Here is a 17,183-nt window from a genome sequence, read left to right as displayed (position 1 = left end):
AGAGCAGCATTATAAAATGCTAAAGGGATTAATAAAAGAGGCTATTACACTCATTAACATATATACACCCAATACAGGAGCACCTATATAAATGAAGCAAATACTAACAGACATAAAGGAAGAAAATAACAATAATACAGTAATAGTAAGAGACTTTCACAACCCACTCACATCAAATGGACAGAGCATCCAGACAAAATCAATAGGGAAACAGTAGTTTTAAATGACACAATATACCAGTTAAACTTAATAGATATCTATAGGACATTATATCCAAAATCAGTAGAATACACATTCAAGTACACATGGAATGTCCTCCAGGAGAAATCACATACAAGGAGAGGTCACAAAACAAGCTTCAACAAATTTAAGAGGACAGGGGACTTCCCTGGTGGTCCAGCAGTTAAGAATCCACCTTCCAATGCAGGGGGTGCAGGTTTGACTCCTGGTCAGGGAACTAAGGTCCCACATGCTACAGGGCAACTAAGCCTACATGCTGCAATTCCTGAGCCTGCTGCATGCCACAACTACTGAGCCCACACACTGCGGGGCCTGTGTGCCACAACTAGAGAGAAGTCCATGCACCACAGCAAAGGGTCCATGAGCCACAAAGAAGAGACTTCGTGCCGCAATGAAAGATCCTGTGTGCTGCAATGAAAGATCCCACATGTTGCAACTAAGATCCGATGCAGCCAAATAAATATTTTTTTTTTAATTTAAGAGGACAGAAATTAAATCAACCATTTCTTTCACCACTACAGTATGAAACTAGAATCAATCACAGAAAGAAAAATGGGAAGAGAACAAATACGTGGAGACTAAACAACATACTACTAAAAAAATAAATGGGTCAACGATGAAATCAAAGTGGAAATCATAAAATACCTTGAGGCAAATGAAAATGGAAACACAACTTTTCAAAATCTATGGGATATAGCAAAAGCAGTTCCAAGAGGGGTGTTTAAAGCTATACAGGTCTTCCTCAAGAACAAGAAAAATCTCAAACAACCTAACCTATGACCTGAAAGAATTAGAAAAAGAATAACAAAGCCCAAAGTCAGCAGAAGAAAGGGAATGATAAAGATCAGAAAGAAAATATATGAAACAGAGACCAAAAGAGCAGAAAAGATCAAAGAAACCAAGAGCTACTTTTCTAAAAAGACAAAATTGATAAAACTTTAGCCAGGCTCATTAAGAAGAAAAGAGAAAGGACCCAAATAAACAAAATAAGAAAAGAGGAGAAATGAAAACCAAAACCACATATATACCAAAAGTCTTAAGAGGATACTGTGAACAGTTAAATGCCAACAAACTGGACAACTGACAAGAAATGAACAAATTTCTAGAAACTCTACACCTGCCAAAACTGAAACAAGAAGAAACAGGCAATCTGAACAGACCAATCATGAGACATGAAGTTGAATCTGTAATTTAAAAACTCCCAGCAAGCAAAAGTTCAGGACCAGATGACTTCATAGGGGAATTCTACTGAACATAAGGTAGAACTAATACCTGTCCTCAAACTTTTCAAAAAATTGAAGAGGAAGGAACACTCTCAAATCATTCTACGATTCTATTCTACCAATATTCATTCTACCAATACCCTGATACCAAAACCAAAGACACTACAGAAAAAGGCCACAGGCCAGTATCTTTGATGAATATAGATGCAAAAATCCTCAACAAAATATTACCAAATCAAATCTAAAATATATATAAAAAGGATCATACACCATGGTCAAGTTGAATTTATTCCACGGTCACAAGGATACTTCAGTATATGCAAATTAATATGATATACCACATTAACAAAAGGCTAAAAATCACATGATCATCTCAATAGATACAGAAAAGCCATTTGACAAAATTCAACAATAATAATAAAAACTCTGAAAGTGGGTATCAAGGAAACATATCTCAACATAATAAAGTCCATTTAAGACAAACTCACAACCAATGTCATACTCAGTGGTGAAAAGGTGGAAGCCTTCCCACTAAATTCTGGATCAGGACAAGTATGCCCATTCTTGCCACTTCTGTTCAACATAGTATTGGAAGTCCTAGTCACAGCAATCAGACAAGAAAAATTTTAAAAAAGTATCCAAGTTGGAAGGGAAGAGGTAAAATTGTCACTATTTGCAGATGACATGTCATATCTAGAAAACCCTAAAGTCTTCACCCATTAGAACTAATACAACTATCAGAACTAATAAAGGAATTCAGCAAGGTTGTCAGATACAAGGTCAATACACAGAAACCTTTTGTTTCTATACACTAATAATAAAATATCATAAAGCAAAAGCAAAAAAAATATCCTGTTTAAAATTGCATCAAGATGAATAAAATACCAAGGAGTAAACTTAACTTAAAAGGGATAAGCTACCCACTCCAGTATTCTTGGGCTTCCCTGGTGGCTCAGATGATAAAGAGTTTGCCTGCAAAGCAGGAGACCTGGGTTTGATCCCTGGGTTGGGAAGGTCCCCTGGAGGAGGGCATGCAACCCACTCCAGTATTCTTGCCTGGAGAATCCCATGGGTACAGAAGCCTGGCGGGCTATAGTCCATGGGTTGCAAAGAGTCAGATATGACTGAGTGACTAAGCACAGCACACAAACTTAACCAAGAAGAGGGAAACATACTATACTCTGGAAACTACAAAACATTTATGAGGGAAACTAAAGATGATACAAAGAAATGGAAAGATATCCTATGCTTGTGGATTGGATGAATTAATATTGTCAAAATGGCCATACTATTTAAAACAATCTACAGGTTTAATGAAATCCCTATCTAAGTACCCAGGGCTTCCCCAAAATGGCTCAGTGGTAAAGAATCTGTCTGCAATGCAGGAGATGTGGCTTCGACCCCTGCTCCAGGAAGATCCTCTGGAGGAGGAAATGGCAACCCACACCAGTATTCTTGCCAGGAAAATCCCATGAACAGAGGAGCCTGGCAGGCTAAAGTCCATAGGGTCATAAAGTGTCCGACACAACTGCCTGAGTGAGCACACACATCAAAATACCCATGATATTTTTCACAGGATTAGAATAAACAACCTTTAAATTCATATGGAACCACAAAAGACCCTGAATTGCCAAAGAAATCTTGAGAATGAAGAACAAAGCCAGAAGTATAACCCTCCCAGACTTCGGTCTACACTACAAAGCTACAGTAATCAAAACAGGATGGTACTGACACAAAAACTGGCAAATAGACTGATGAAACAGAATAGAGAGCAGAGAAATAGACCCATTCACCTATGTTCAAATAATCTATGACAAAAAAGGCAAGAATGCACAATGAAGAAAAGACAGTCTCTTCAATAAGTGGTGCTTGGAAAATTGGACAGCTACATGTAAAACAACGAGATTAGAACATTCCCTCACACCATATACAAAAATGAACTCAAAATAGATTAGAGATGCAAATTTAAGACCTGAAACCATAAACCTCCTAGAAGAGAATATAGGCAGAACACTCTCGCATAAAAATCATGGCAATATTTTTTTTGATCTGTGTCCTAAGTAAAAAGAAATAAAAGCAAAACTAAACAAATGGAATGTAATTATAAACTTAAAAGCTTTTGCAAGGCAAAGGGAAATATTGACAAAACAACCTACAGAATGGGAGAAAATATTTATAAATGAGGTGACCTATAAGGCGTTATTATCCAAAATATATAAAAAGCTCATATAATTCTTCATAAAAAATAAACAACCCAATGGAAAAATGGGCAGAGACCTGAGTTTTCCAAAGAAGACATACAGACAGCTAACAGGCACATAAGAAGATGCTCAACATCACTAATTATTAGAAAAATGCAAATAAAAACCACAATGAGATATCATCTCCCACCAGTGAGAATGGCTATCATAAAAAAGTCTACAAATAACAAATGTTGGAGACAATGTTGAGAAAAGGGAACCCTCATATACTGCTGATAGGCATGTAAATGATATAGCCATTGTGTAAAACAGCATGGAGGTTCCTAAAAAACTAAAAATAGAACTACCATATGATCTAGCAATACCACTCCTAGGTATATATCTAGAAAAAATGAAAACATTAATTCAAAAAGATACATGCAACCCAATGTTCATAGCAGCACAATTTTCAATAGCCAATTATATAGAAGCAACTCAAGTACCCATCAACAGACGAATGGATAAAGATGTGGTATATATATATACACATACACGATGGACCCAGCCATAAAAAAGAATGAAATTCTGCAATTCGCAGCAACATGGATGGACCTGGGGGTATTATGCTTAGTAAAATAAGACAGAGAATGACAAACAATGTGCATCGCTCATATGTGGACTCTAAACAGTAATGCAAATGAATGGATACGTAAAACAGAAACAGACTCATGGATATATAAAACAGAGGGACGGGGGCAGAGGGAGTGGGGAGGGACAAATTAGGGTTATGGGATTAACAGATACCAACTACTATGTATAATATAAATAACCAATAAGGATACACTATATAGCATAGGGAACAAAATTCATTATCTTGTAAAAACTTGTAATGGAGCATAATTTACAAAAATAATGAATACTGTACACCTGAAAATAATATAATATCACCTATACTTCAATTAAAAAAAGAAAATGTATCTCTTGTAGACAGTATACAGGTGAGTCTGATAATCTGATTTCTAATTTAAAGGTTTATTCCATTGATATTTAATATAATTACTGATCAGCTGGATTAGAATCTACCATTCTATTGGTTTTCTGTTCATTTCCTATATTTTTTGCTGTTTTGTTCATTCTTTCTTGCCTTCTTCCCTTTGAATTTCTCCATTGACTTTATATCTCTGTCTCTTTGCATTAATTTTCTTTTAAATAGACCTTATTTTTAGAGCAATTTTATTTGTTTTCTTGGTCATGCTGTGCAGCTAGTGGGATCTTAGTTTCCCAACCAGGGAGCAAAACTGTGCCCCCTGCAGTGGAAGCACAGAGCCCTAACCACTGGACTGCCAGGGAATTTAAAGGGGCTTCTGTTTCAAGATAGCAAGTAGAAGGACATGCATTCATCTCCTATGAGAGCACCAAAATCGCAACTACCTGCTAAACAACCACTGACAGGCAGACACTGGAATCCAGCAAAACAAGATACCCCACATCCAAAGACGAAGGAGAAGCCACAGTGAGACAGTAGGAGGGGCGCATTCATGATAAAAGCAAATCCCATACCTGCTGAGTAGGTGACCCACAAACTGCAGAAGAATAATACCAAAGTTCTCCCACTGTTGTGATGGTTCTAAACCCCACGTCAGGCTTCCCAGCCTGGGGATCCAACAAAGGCACTGGGAATCTCCAGGGAATCTGGCCTTGAAGACCAGTGGGATTTGATTACAGGACTTCCACAGGACTGGGGAAACAGAGACTCCAGTCTTTGAGGGTACAAACGAAATCTTGTCTGCTCCAAGATCTAAGGGAAAGGAGCAGTGACCCCATAAGCTGCTACTGCTGCTAAGTCGCTTCGGTCGTGTCCGACTCTGCACGACCCCATAGACTGCAGCCCACCAGGCTCCCCCGTCCCTGGGATTCTCCAGGCAAGAACACTGGAGTGGGTTGCCATTTCCTTCTCCAATGCATGAAAGTGAAAAGTGAAAGTGAAGTCGCTCAGTCGTGTCTGACTCTTAGCGACCCCATGGACTGCAGCAACACCAGGCTCCTCCATCCATGGGATTCTCCAGGCAAGAGTACTGGAGTGGGGTGCCATTGCCTTCTCCTTCAGACCCCATAAGAGACTGAACCAAAACTACCTGCTAGTGTTGAAGGGCCTCCTGTGGAGGCATGGTTCGGCAGGGGATCACCACAGGGACAGGGCAATGGCAGCAGCAGGCTGGGAAAGTCCTGCTTGGTGTACACCCTCTTAGAGGAGGTCACCATTAATCCTACCATAGAGCCCACAGACCCCAGGGCTGGGTCACCTCAGGCCAAACAACTACCAGGGAGAGAGTGCAACCTCACCCATCAGCAGATAATTGGATTAAAGCTTTACTAAGCAAGGCCCTGCCCACCAGAGCAAAACCCAGTTTTTCCCATTGCCAGTCCTTCCCATCAGGAAGCTTACATAAGCCTTTTAGCTTCATTCACCAGAGAGCTGACAGAAGAAGCAGTCTCACAGCAGCTAAAACAAAAACCACATTACAGAAGGTTAATCATGATGAAAGAGCAGAAAATTATGGCCCAGATGAAGGGACAAGATAAAACCCCAGAAAAAAAAAAACTAAATGAAGTGAAGATAGGCAATCTTGCAGAAAAAGAAATCAAAACGATAGTGAAGATGATCCAGGATCTCAGGAAACAATGAAGATGCAAGAAATGTTTACCAAAGACCTACAAGAACTAAAGAACAAACAAATGGAGATGAACAATACACTAGAAGGAATCAATAGCAGAATAACTAAGGCAGAAGAATGGATAAACGGCCTGGAGGACAGAATGGTGGAAATCACTGCCGTAGAACAGAATATAGAAAAAAGAATGAAAAAAAAATGAAGACAGCCTAACAGATCTCTGGGACATTAAACATATCAACATTCACGTTATAGGGGTCCCAGAAAGAGAAGAGAGAGAGAAAGGACCTGAGAAGAAATAATGGCTGAAAACTTCCATAACATGAGAAAGGGAATAGTCAACCAAGTCCAGGAAGCAGTGTGTCCCAGGCAGGATAAACCCAAGGAGGAACACACCAAGACACATAGTAATAAAACTGACAAAAATTAAAGACAAAGATAAAATATTAAAAGCAATAAGGGAAAAATGACAAATAACATAGAAGGGAACTCCCATCAGGCTATCAGCTGATTTCTCAATAGAAATTCTACAAGTCATAAGGGAATGGCACAATATATTTAAAGTGATGAAAGGGAAGAACCTACAACCAAGAATACTCTACCCAGCAAGACTCTCCTTCAGATTTGATGGAGAAATCAAAAGATTTCCAGATAAGCGAAAGTTAAAGATAATTCAGCACCACCAAACCAGCTTGACAACAAACGCTAAAGGAACTTCTCTAGACAGGAAACACAAGAGAAGGAAAAGACCTACAGAAAATAAACCCAAAACAATTAAGAAAGTGGTAATAGGATCATACATATCAATAATTACCTTTAAATGAAAAGGGATTAAATGCACCAACCAAAAGACATAGACTGGGTGGGTGGACGAAAATATGTGCATGTACGCACTTCCACTTACCACGTCCCTTGGCTTGACCCCCTCACATTCTATGTAATTATTTTATATAGTTAAGTTAATCATATTCCCATTATGGCATGCAATTGTAATTATCTTTTATTTTTTTGTCTGGCTATTGATGTGAAAACTGATAAATATCTTTTACTATTGTGATTATGTAACTATTACTCACTTAATACCATTGTATCATGATTGGTCAACAGAAAAGTAGAACTCTGTATCACCAAAACTACAATTTAATGGAAAAACCTGTAATCACTTTTTAAAAGCCATCCAGATGCATATCAGAATTATCTTGAAATTTTTTGAAAAATACAAATGCCCAGGTATTGCTTTTTTTCTCCAGAGCTCCAGATATGTTTCTAATGAGCAGTCATGCTTAAAAACAACTGAACTATATGATGATCTTTTACTTTTATCTAGTTTCACTTTTTCTATTTCATATTCAGTGCTCCCATTTCATTTAGTTTATGTTTTCCAATTTCTCCATCTCTTTTTTTTTTTATGTTCTTTCTCAAGCCTTTATCAAGTATAGTAGAAAAGCTTTTGTATACATATATAAATATATATATAGTATACATATATAAAATATATATATTTTACAAAACTTATTAATTTTTGCCTAACTAAAAAAAATTATGACATTTTGATTCCACTTGTTTGACTTAGCATGAACAGAATGCTAGATTTCTATTTAAAAAATAGATATGAAACACGCAACAAAGGTTTACTGCATAGCACAGGGAACTATAGTCAATATGGTTCCTGGTGGCTCCAATGGTAAAGATCTGCCTGGAATGCAGAAGACCCAGGTTCAATCCCTGGGTCAGGAAGATCCCCTGGAGAAGGAAACGGCAACCCACTCTAATACTCTTGCCATGGACAGAGTCTGGTGAGTTACAGTCCATGGGGTCACAAAGAGTTGGATACAAAGTTACTAACTTTCACTTTTCACATGATGGAAAATAATTTCAAAAATAATGTATGTGTGTATGTATAACTAAATCACCTTGCTGTGTACCTGAAAAACAATGTAAATTAACTATTTCAATAAAATATATATATTAAGAAAAAGAATAAAGCAGTTTAATTACACAGTAAAATTGAATGCAAAGTACACAGTGTTTCTATATACCCTGTCCCACAGAGGCACAGACTCTCCAGACTATCAAGCATCACAGTGGTACATTTGTTATAATCAGTGAACCCACAATGATGCAGCATTATTATGCAAAGTCCATAGTATACATTAGGGTTCACTCTTCGTGTTGTACAATCTATGGTTTTGGGGAAATGTATAATGGCATGTATTCACCATTACGGTATCATTCTGAATAGTTTCTCTGCCTTAAAAATCCTTTGTTCTGCCTATTCATCCCTCCTTTCTTTTAATCCCTGTCAACCACTGATCCTTTTACTGTCTCCATAAGTTTTGCCTTTTCTAGAATGTCATATAATTGGAATCACACAGTATGTAGACTTTTCACATTAGCTTCTTTCACTTAGTAATATGCATTTAAGATTCCTCCATGTCTTTTTAGATCTTGAAAGTTCATTTCTTTTTAGCAATGAGTATTATTCCATTGTCTGTATATACCACAGCCTATCCATTTGCCTACTGAAGGCATCTTGGCTACTTCCAATTTTTGGCACTTATAAATAAAGCTGCTATAAACACTTGTGTGAAACTTGTGTGTGGACCTATTAATAACTTTTCAACCCATCTGGGTAAAAAGGAGCATGATTGCTGGATTGCAGGATAGGAGAATGTTTCTGACAAACTGTCTTCCAAAGTGTCTATACCACTTTACATTCTCACCAGCAATGAAGGACAATTCCTGTTGCTCCATTATCCATGCTAGCATTTGGTGTTGTCAGTGTTCTGGATTTTGGCCATTCTTTTAGGGCTGCAGTGGGATTATTGTTGCTTTAATGTGCAATACCCTAATGACATATGATTTTAACATGATTGTGCCCCTCCTACTATCTCCTTGTGACTTCTTTGTCCTTGGATATGGGGAGATGCTCTAACACAGTGAGCAAAAACAAGACCTGGAACCGACTGTGGCTCAGATCATGAGCTCCTTATTCCAAAATTCAGACTTAAATTGAAGAAAGTAGGGAAAACCACTAGGCCATTCAGGTATGACCTAAATCAAATTCCTTATGATTATACAGTGGAAGTGACAAATAGATTCAAGGGATTAGAACTGATAGACAAGAGTGTCTGAAGAACCATGGACGGAGGTTTGTAACATTGCACAGGAAGTGGTGACCAAAATCATCCCAAAGAAAAAGAAATGCAAGAAGGCAAACTGGTTGCCTGAGAAGGTCTTACAAATAGCTGAGGAAAGAAGCAAAAGGCAAAGGAGAAAGGGAAAGACAGACCCAACTGAATGCAGAGTTCCAAAGAATAGCAAGGAGACAGAGGAAAGCCTTCTTAAGTGAACAGTGCAAAGAAATAGAAGAAAATACTAGAATGGGAAAGACTAGAGATCTCTTCAAGAAAATCAACTCCTAGAGGAGAACATAGGCAAAACACTCTCTGACATACATCACAGCAGGATCCTCTATGACCCACCTCCCAGAATATTGGAAATAAAATCAAAAATAAACAAATGGGACCTAATTAACCTTAAAAGCTTCTGCACATCAAAGGAAACTATTAGCAAGGTGAAAAGACAGCCTTCAGAATGGGAGAAAATAATAGCAAATGAAGCAACTGACAAACAACTTATCTCAAAAATATACAAGCAACTCCTACAGCTCAACTCCAGAAAAATAAACGACCCAATCAAAAAATGGGCCAAAGAACTAAATAGACATTTCTCCAAAGAAGACATACAGATGGCTAACAAACACATGAAAAGATGCTCAACATCACTCATTATCAGAGAAATGCAAATCAAAACCACTATGAGGTACCATTTCACACCAGTCAGAATGGCTGCGATCCAAAAGACTACAAATAATAAATGCTGGAGAGGGTGTGGAGAAAAGGGAACTCTCTTACACTGTTGGTGGGAATGCAAACTAGTACAGCCACTATGGAGAACAGTGTGGAGATTCCTTAAAAAACTGGAAATAGAACTGCCTTATGATCCAGCAATCCCACTGCTGGGCATACACACTGAGGAAACCAGAAGGGAAAGAGACATGTGTACCCCAATGTTCATCGCAGCACTGTTTATAATAGCCAGGACATGGAAGCAACCTAGATGTCCATCAGCAGATGAATGGATAAGAAAGCTGTGGTACATATACACAATGGAGTATTACTCAGCCATTAAAAAGAATACATTTGAATTAGTTCTAATGAGGTGGATGAAACTGGAGCCTATTATACAGAGTGAAGTAAGCCAGAAAGAAAAACACCAATACAGTATACTAACGCATATATATGGAATTTAGAAAGATGGTAACAATAACCCGGTGTATGAGACAGCAAAAGAGACACTGATGTATAGAACAGTCTTATGGACTCTGTGGGAGAGGGAGAGAGTGGGAAGATTTGGGAGAATGACATTGAAACATGTAAAATATCATGTTAGAAACGAGTTGCCAGTCCAGGTTCGATGCACGATACTGGATGCTTGGGGCTAGTGCACTGGGACGACCCAGAGGGATGGTATGGGGAGGGAGGAGGGAGGAGGGTTCAGGATGGGGAACACATGTATACCTGTGGCGGACTCATTTTGATGTTTGGCAAAACTAATACAATTATGTAAAGTTTAAAAAAAAAAACAAACGTGAAATGAAACCAAAAAAGTCGACGATAAAAAAAAAAAAGAAAATCAGAGATACCAGGGGAATTTCATGCAAAGATGAGCATGATAAAGGACAGAAATGGCAAGTACTTAACAGAAACAGAAGAGATTCAGAAGAGGTGGCAAGAATACAAAGAACTATACAAAAAGGTCTTAATGATCCAGACACCACAATGGTGTGGTCACTCACCTAGAGCCAGACACTCTGGAGTATGAAGTCAAGTGAGCCTTTGAAAGCATTACTACAAAGTTAGTGGAGGTGATGGAATTCCAGCTGAGTTATTTCAAATCCTAAAAGATTATACTGTTAAAGTGCTGTACTCAATATGTCAGTAAATTTGGAAAACTCAACAATGGCCACAGGACTGGAAAAGGTCAGTTTTCATTTCAATCCCAAAGAAGGGCAATGCCAAAGAATGTTCAAACTACCACACAATTGCACTCATTTCACATGCTTGTAAGGTAATACTCAAAATTCTTCAAGCTTGGCTTCAACAGTATGTGAACCAAGAGCTTCTAGATGTACAAGCTGGATTTAGAAAAGGCAGAGGAACCAGAGGTCAAATTGCCAACATCTGTTAGATCACAGAAAAAGGAAGAGAATTCCAGAAGTAGGTGGAAGAGAATTCCACTTACTTCTGCTTCATTGACTATGCAAAAGCCTTTGATTGTGTGGATCACAACAAACTGTGGAAAATTCTAGAGATGGGAATATCAGACCACTTTACCTGCCTTCTGAGAAACCTGTATGCAAGTCAAGAAGCAACAGTTAGAACTAGATATGGAACAATGGACTGGTTCAAACTGGGAAAGGAGTATGTCAAGGCTTTATACTGACACCCTCCTTATTTAACTTATATGCAGAGTACATCATGCAAAATGCAGAGCTGGATGAATCACAAGCTGGAATCAAGATTGCCAGGAGAAATATCAACAACCTCAGATATGCAGATGATACCACTCGAATGGCAGAAAGCAAAGAGGAATTGTTGATGAGGGTGAAAGAGGAGAGTGAAAAAGCTGGCTTAAAACTCAACATTCAAAAAACTAAGATCATGGCATCTGGTCCCATTACTTCATGGCAAATAGATGGGAAAAAAATGGGAACAGTGGCAGACTTTATTTTGGGGGGCTCCAAAATCACTGTGGATGATGACTGCAGCCATGAAATTAAAAGATGCTTGCTTCTGGAAGAAAAGCTATATCAAACCTAGACAGCATATTAAAAAGCAGAGACATCACTTAGCTGACAAAGGTCCATATAGTCAAAGCTATGGTTTTTCCAGTAGTCTTGTAGGGATGTGAGAGTTGGACTATAAAAAAAGGCTGAGTGCCAAGTGATGATTTTGAATTGTGGTACTGGAGAAGGCTCTTGAGAGTCCTTTGGACAGCAAGATCATACCAGTCAATCTTAAAAGAAATCAACCCTGAATATTCACTGGAAGGACTATGCTGAAGCTGAAGCTCCAAAACTCTTGCCATCTGATGTGAAGAGCTGACTCATTGGAAAAGACTCTGATGCTGGCAAAGATTGAGGGCAGAAGAAGTGGGTGAAAGAGGATGAGATGGTTGGATGGCACCGACTCAATGGACGTGAGTTTGAACAAACTCTGGGAGATAGTGAAGGACAGGGAAGCCTGGTGTGCTGCAGTTCATGGGGTCACAGTCAGACATGACTTAGCGACTGAACAACAAATGACATACGATGTTGAGCATTTTTTCATATGCTTATTTGCCATCTGTATAATCTTCTTTGGTGAGGTGCCTGTTAAGGTCTTTTGCTCATTTTTAAATTGAGGTGTTTAATTGAGGCAGTAGTTCACTATCTCTGGGACCCACTGTTCCAAATGGGAAGGTGACAACAATCCATATCATTGCTCTTCTATGTGTAATATGTACTCTGACCACTTTCAAAATTTTCTCTTTTACTATGTGTAATATGTACTCTGACTGCTTTCAAAATTTTCTCTTTTACTTTTGTTTCAGCAGTCTGACTACAACATGCCTATGTGTGGTTTGCATTGTATTCAACATACTTGCTTGGGGCTTACTGAAATTTCTGAATCTCTAAATTTGTCTTTCACAGATTCGGGGAAAATTTCAGCCATTATTTCTTCACAAATTTTTTTATGGCCCCTTCTCTCTCTTTCTCCTCTTATTGGTATTCCAAATGTACACATGATAAACCTTTTTATATTTTTCCACAGGTCATTGAGACTCTTCATTTTTTTCTAATCTTTTGATTTTCAGAATGGCTAATTTTTATTGATCTATCTTCAATTTAACCCTTTCTTCTGTCATTGCCAATATGCTATTGTTTTTTAGTCGCTTAGTCCTATCTGAATCTTTTTCGACCCAATGGATAGTAGCCCATCAGGCTCTACTGTCCATGGGATTTCCCAGGCAAGAATACTGGAGTGGGTTGCCATTTCCCTATCCAGAATTTGCTATTAAGCTTATTCAAATTTAAAAAAACTGAAATATAGTTGACATACAATATGTTAGTTTCAGGTGCATTACAGTGGTTTGACATTTGCATATATTATAAAATGATCACCGTTTAAGTCTGGTAACCATCTGTCCCCACAAAGTTATGATATTATTGACCACATTCCTTATTCTGTATATTACATCCCTGTGGCTTATTTATTTTATAACTAGAGGTTTGTAGCTCTTCTTTTTTTAAGATTAATTATCTGATTGTAGATTTGTGAATTTTTTTTTTTTACTATCTCTAGTTTCCAAATTTTATACAAGGAAGAATGCCCTTTTCTGCAATGAGAAAAAAAGAATCAATATTAATTAAACACCTCTCTTATCCCGTAGGGTAAGTTTGACCTTTAGACTATAAGTTTATGGAGTTGGTAAGTCCATCTGTATGACAAAATTATTTAGAGTCTTAGCTAAGACATAGACCTTATACCTATCACAAGAATTAACTTAAAATGGATCATAGACATAAATGTAAAATATAAAACTATTGAAGATAATGTAGGATAAAACCTATATTATCTTTGTTTCCCTCCAGTAGGTAATGAATACCATAGAAATTTGCTGCCAAGTGAGAGTCATGCTCAGACTGGTGTTGTGTAGAAGTTGCTTGGACAGATTGGCATAAGCAAAAATGGCCCAAGATCATGCAAGGGGCAGTCTCTGCAATCTCCTCTATGTGTGTGCACGTGTGAGGTTTGTAGCTCTTAATCCCCTTCACCTATTTCACCTCTGCAACCTCCCTCTCCCATGGCAACCACCCACTTTCCCCTCTGAATCTATGAGTCTGTTTTAATTTTTAAATTTCAGATATTATATTTTTCAGTTCTGGAATCTTTTGTGTATAGTTTCTACTTCTTTGAGATTTATTACCTTTTCATTCATTATAAGCATATTTTCCCCTATGCCCTTGAGCATAGAAATAAGCTGCTTTAAAGTCCTTGTCTGCTGATTTTGACATCACAATCATCTTGGGATTGGTCTCCACTGACTGCTTTTCTTCTTGAGCATAAGTCACATTTTCTTTTTTCCCCTGTATAGTAGTTTAGAATTGAATCCCAAACATTCTGAATGATATGTTGTAGAGATTCTGAATTCTGTAAAAAGTACTGATTTTTTTGTTTTAGCTATTTTTCATTTAATTTCTCTAGAATGAAAATTCCAAGTTCTGTTTCTCTGCATTGGGTGAAGCTGGATTATCCATTCAGTTATTTTAGACTTACTGAGGGTGCTTGGAATCAATCCTGTGCATGCATAGTTTATCAGTCTGCCAGAGATTTGGGAAGGGTTTATATAGAGAATTAGGGCTCCTCCTCAGTGGTTTCTCTCCTGGGATATCTCCTTAGTTTTCAGTGGCTATAATCATCCTGAATCTGTTCTCTCATTCCTCAAACTATAAGACTGCAAGTTTCTATCCAAGTTTTATTTATCTCCATATTACAGCAACTGCAGCATGCCCATGGATAAAACGCTATAAAAACACAGAAAACCCTTTCAAATGACCACTTTTCTCTGTGCTATAGTGGAAACGGCATTAGAACTGGGAATTTTAGGGCCTGTATTAAAGTTCTAGCTTGGCCACTTTCTAGCTATGTTTACTTTGGGTCAGTTCTCAGATACCATTTCCTCATTCTAAAATGGGAATAAGAATGTTTGCTTCATGGGGTTGTTAAGAATATAAAGTGAGATAATATACGAGATATTGAAAATAGGCTCAGAGGGGCTATGATTGTCCTATTAAGTGGTAGGAGTCATTGGTTACTCCAGATCTGACCATGCTTTTTCTGCTATATCATACTGCTTCCATCTAATGACTACCAACTCAACCTTTCCCTCCCAAAGACACCTGGAAGTACCTACTATGATCTAATTACCAAGGTGAGCTCAAAGAACACAGTAAGCTAAAGTTCTTACCCACAAGAAGGTCCAAGTACCATTGCCTTCTAATTGGTGACTGCCCTACAGTCTGTGTCTCCTTTTGGTCACTCTCAGGGCCTCCAGACAGCTGTTTTGTTATATTCTGCTCAGTCTGTAACTGTTATCTATAGGAGGGGTTGGCCTGATAACAACCTACTCTGCTGTTACCAGAAGCGGAACTGCTAACTATGGATTTTTGGCTTTGCTATCTATCTGTTCAGTCTGTTTTTATGCCATGATATATGGAAAAATTAAAAAACTATGCTGCTTCACTGCCTCCATCCTCCCAGAATCACATGCTATTTACTTTAATAATAAATGAAATAAAATACTGACTAGAATTTGTTACTCAGAATCTTTGTCCAGATTTCTTTTGCTCTAAAGGGCAAAGATACTTGGTCTGAATTTAACTGCTAGAGAGTTAGGGACCAGTAGTGTAGTAGTATTACTACTCGCCTCCCACCCCTTCATACCTGACGTTGTCTTGGCTATTCCCTGATCTGGTAATGCTCCAAATTTCCGATGCTGTTCATACCAGTCATTCACTGTCATAGATGCCAGACTTGGATAACCAGCTCCAAATACTCTGTAAGAATCACACTGCGTTTAGAAAAGTAAACATAAATAGCACTATTAAAAAGTTTCTTCTCTTTAGTGGCAAAGCTTGTGTCTATTTCCTCCTTGCTCTCTTATCCAGCTATCCTCTGAGGAGTTGTGTAAATTTCTGTGAGGACAGTGAAAAGAGACATCCAGGGAGGAGAATTAAAGGCAAGAGCTTTCACAAGAAGATAAAGGCCCAGAGTTATCTCCCAATAAGCAATCTTAGAGGCTAATGCCCCACAGAATGATGATATAATGGAAGGAGTATTTATTCTTGGTGGGTCTAAAAGATACACAGAGGAAGGAGATTCTTCTGCAACCTTATGGAAAAGGTTAATCTTTAATCTCAGAATTAAAACTTAGATAGGCAAACATGACCATTTGAGAATTGCAGCTGAAGGAAACAATTTTAAGGGCTACAATTCTTCTTTAGATTCTTTTTTCCTTCTTTCTGTATTTAATTCATTATTTATTTATTTTTGTTGGTTTCCTTTTGAGCCTATTTTTAAGCTCAAGTTTGTAAGGGAAGTGTCTGATGATGAGAGATACAGAGAAAGTATTGGAAGAGATAATATTCCTTGGATGGAAGAACAGTCTTTCCAGGTGAAGCCATGACCTTTATTAACAATGCCCATTCTGTTACTCATGCACTGTAAATGAACCATAAAAATAGGGGCTTGCAAAGGCAATCCACTTTTTAATACCACCTACTTGGCTTGGGCCATGTCCCGAGTGAGAACAAACGGTTTCATTGGAGGCCTGTCCTGACGAGATGACTGAGAAGTTGATGCCTAAAAAGGAAATTAATTATCAGAAGTGTATTTGTCATTGTGCCCACCCCACTATGCAGGTTCTTAAGTCTTTAGGTGCTTGAAAAACCCTACTTATCAGACTCTAAGATATATTAGCAAAATACCAATGGTGGAGGTTGGTTAGCTCTCCTGAGATGGCCCAAGTATCATGCTGGGAAGGGAGGAAGAGAAAGCTCTTCCAGGAATCATTTCACAAGTGAAAAATTACTTGACTTTAAAACACTCCCCTCCAAAGAGGCAGATTCCAAAGCTTTCTTCCATGTTCCACCTAAACCTCTTGAGCTGAATTTGAAGCCCCTTTCCTCAGCCTGGCTTTCAGGGTTAAAGCTGAATTATTAAGACCTTTCTGCTAAAACCCTGTCCAATGTAATTATGCTA

At 38.1% G+C, this 17,183-nt stretch overlaps 1 protein-coding gene across 2 annotated transcripts in view; it reads right to left on the bottom strand.

Annotated features, from left to right (window-relative positions):
- IGBP1 (immunoglobulin binding protein 1) overlaps positions 1-17,183 on the bottom strand; it is a 47,023-nt gene that overhangs the window by 17,609 nt on the left and 12,231 nt on the right. For both annotated transcript variants that reach the window (XM_027533778.1, XM_027533779.1), the window contains exons 4-5: positions 16,705-16,784; positions 15,867-15,979 (exon numbers count right to left, since the gene is read on the bottom strand). In XM_027533778.1, the coding sequence (XP_027389579.1) occupies positions 15,867-15,979; positions 16,705-16,784 (193 nt within the window). The remainder of the gene's footprint in view (positions 1-15,866; positions 15,980-16,704; positions 16,785-17,183) is intronic.

This window comes from Bos indicus x Bos taurus, chromosome X (assembly GCF_003369695.1).
Source record: "Bos indicus x Bos taurus breed Angus x Brahman F1 hybrid chromosome X, Bos_hybrid_MaternalHap_v2.0, whole genome shotgun sequence".
Lineage (NCBI taxonomy): Eukaryota > Metazoa > Chordata > Mammalia > Artiodactyla > Bovidae > Bos > Bos indicus x Bos taurus.
This window is presented reverse-complemented; position numbering and strand designations above follow the sequence as displayed.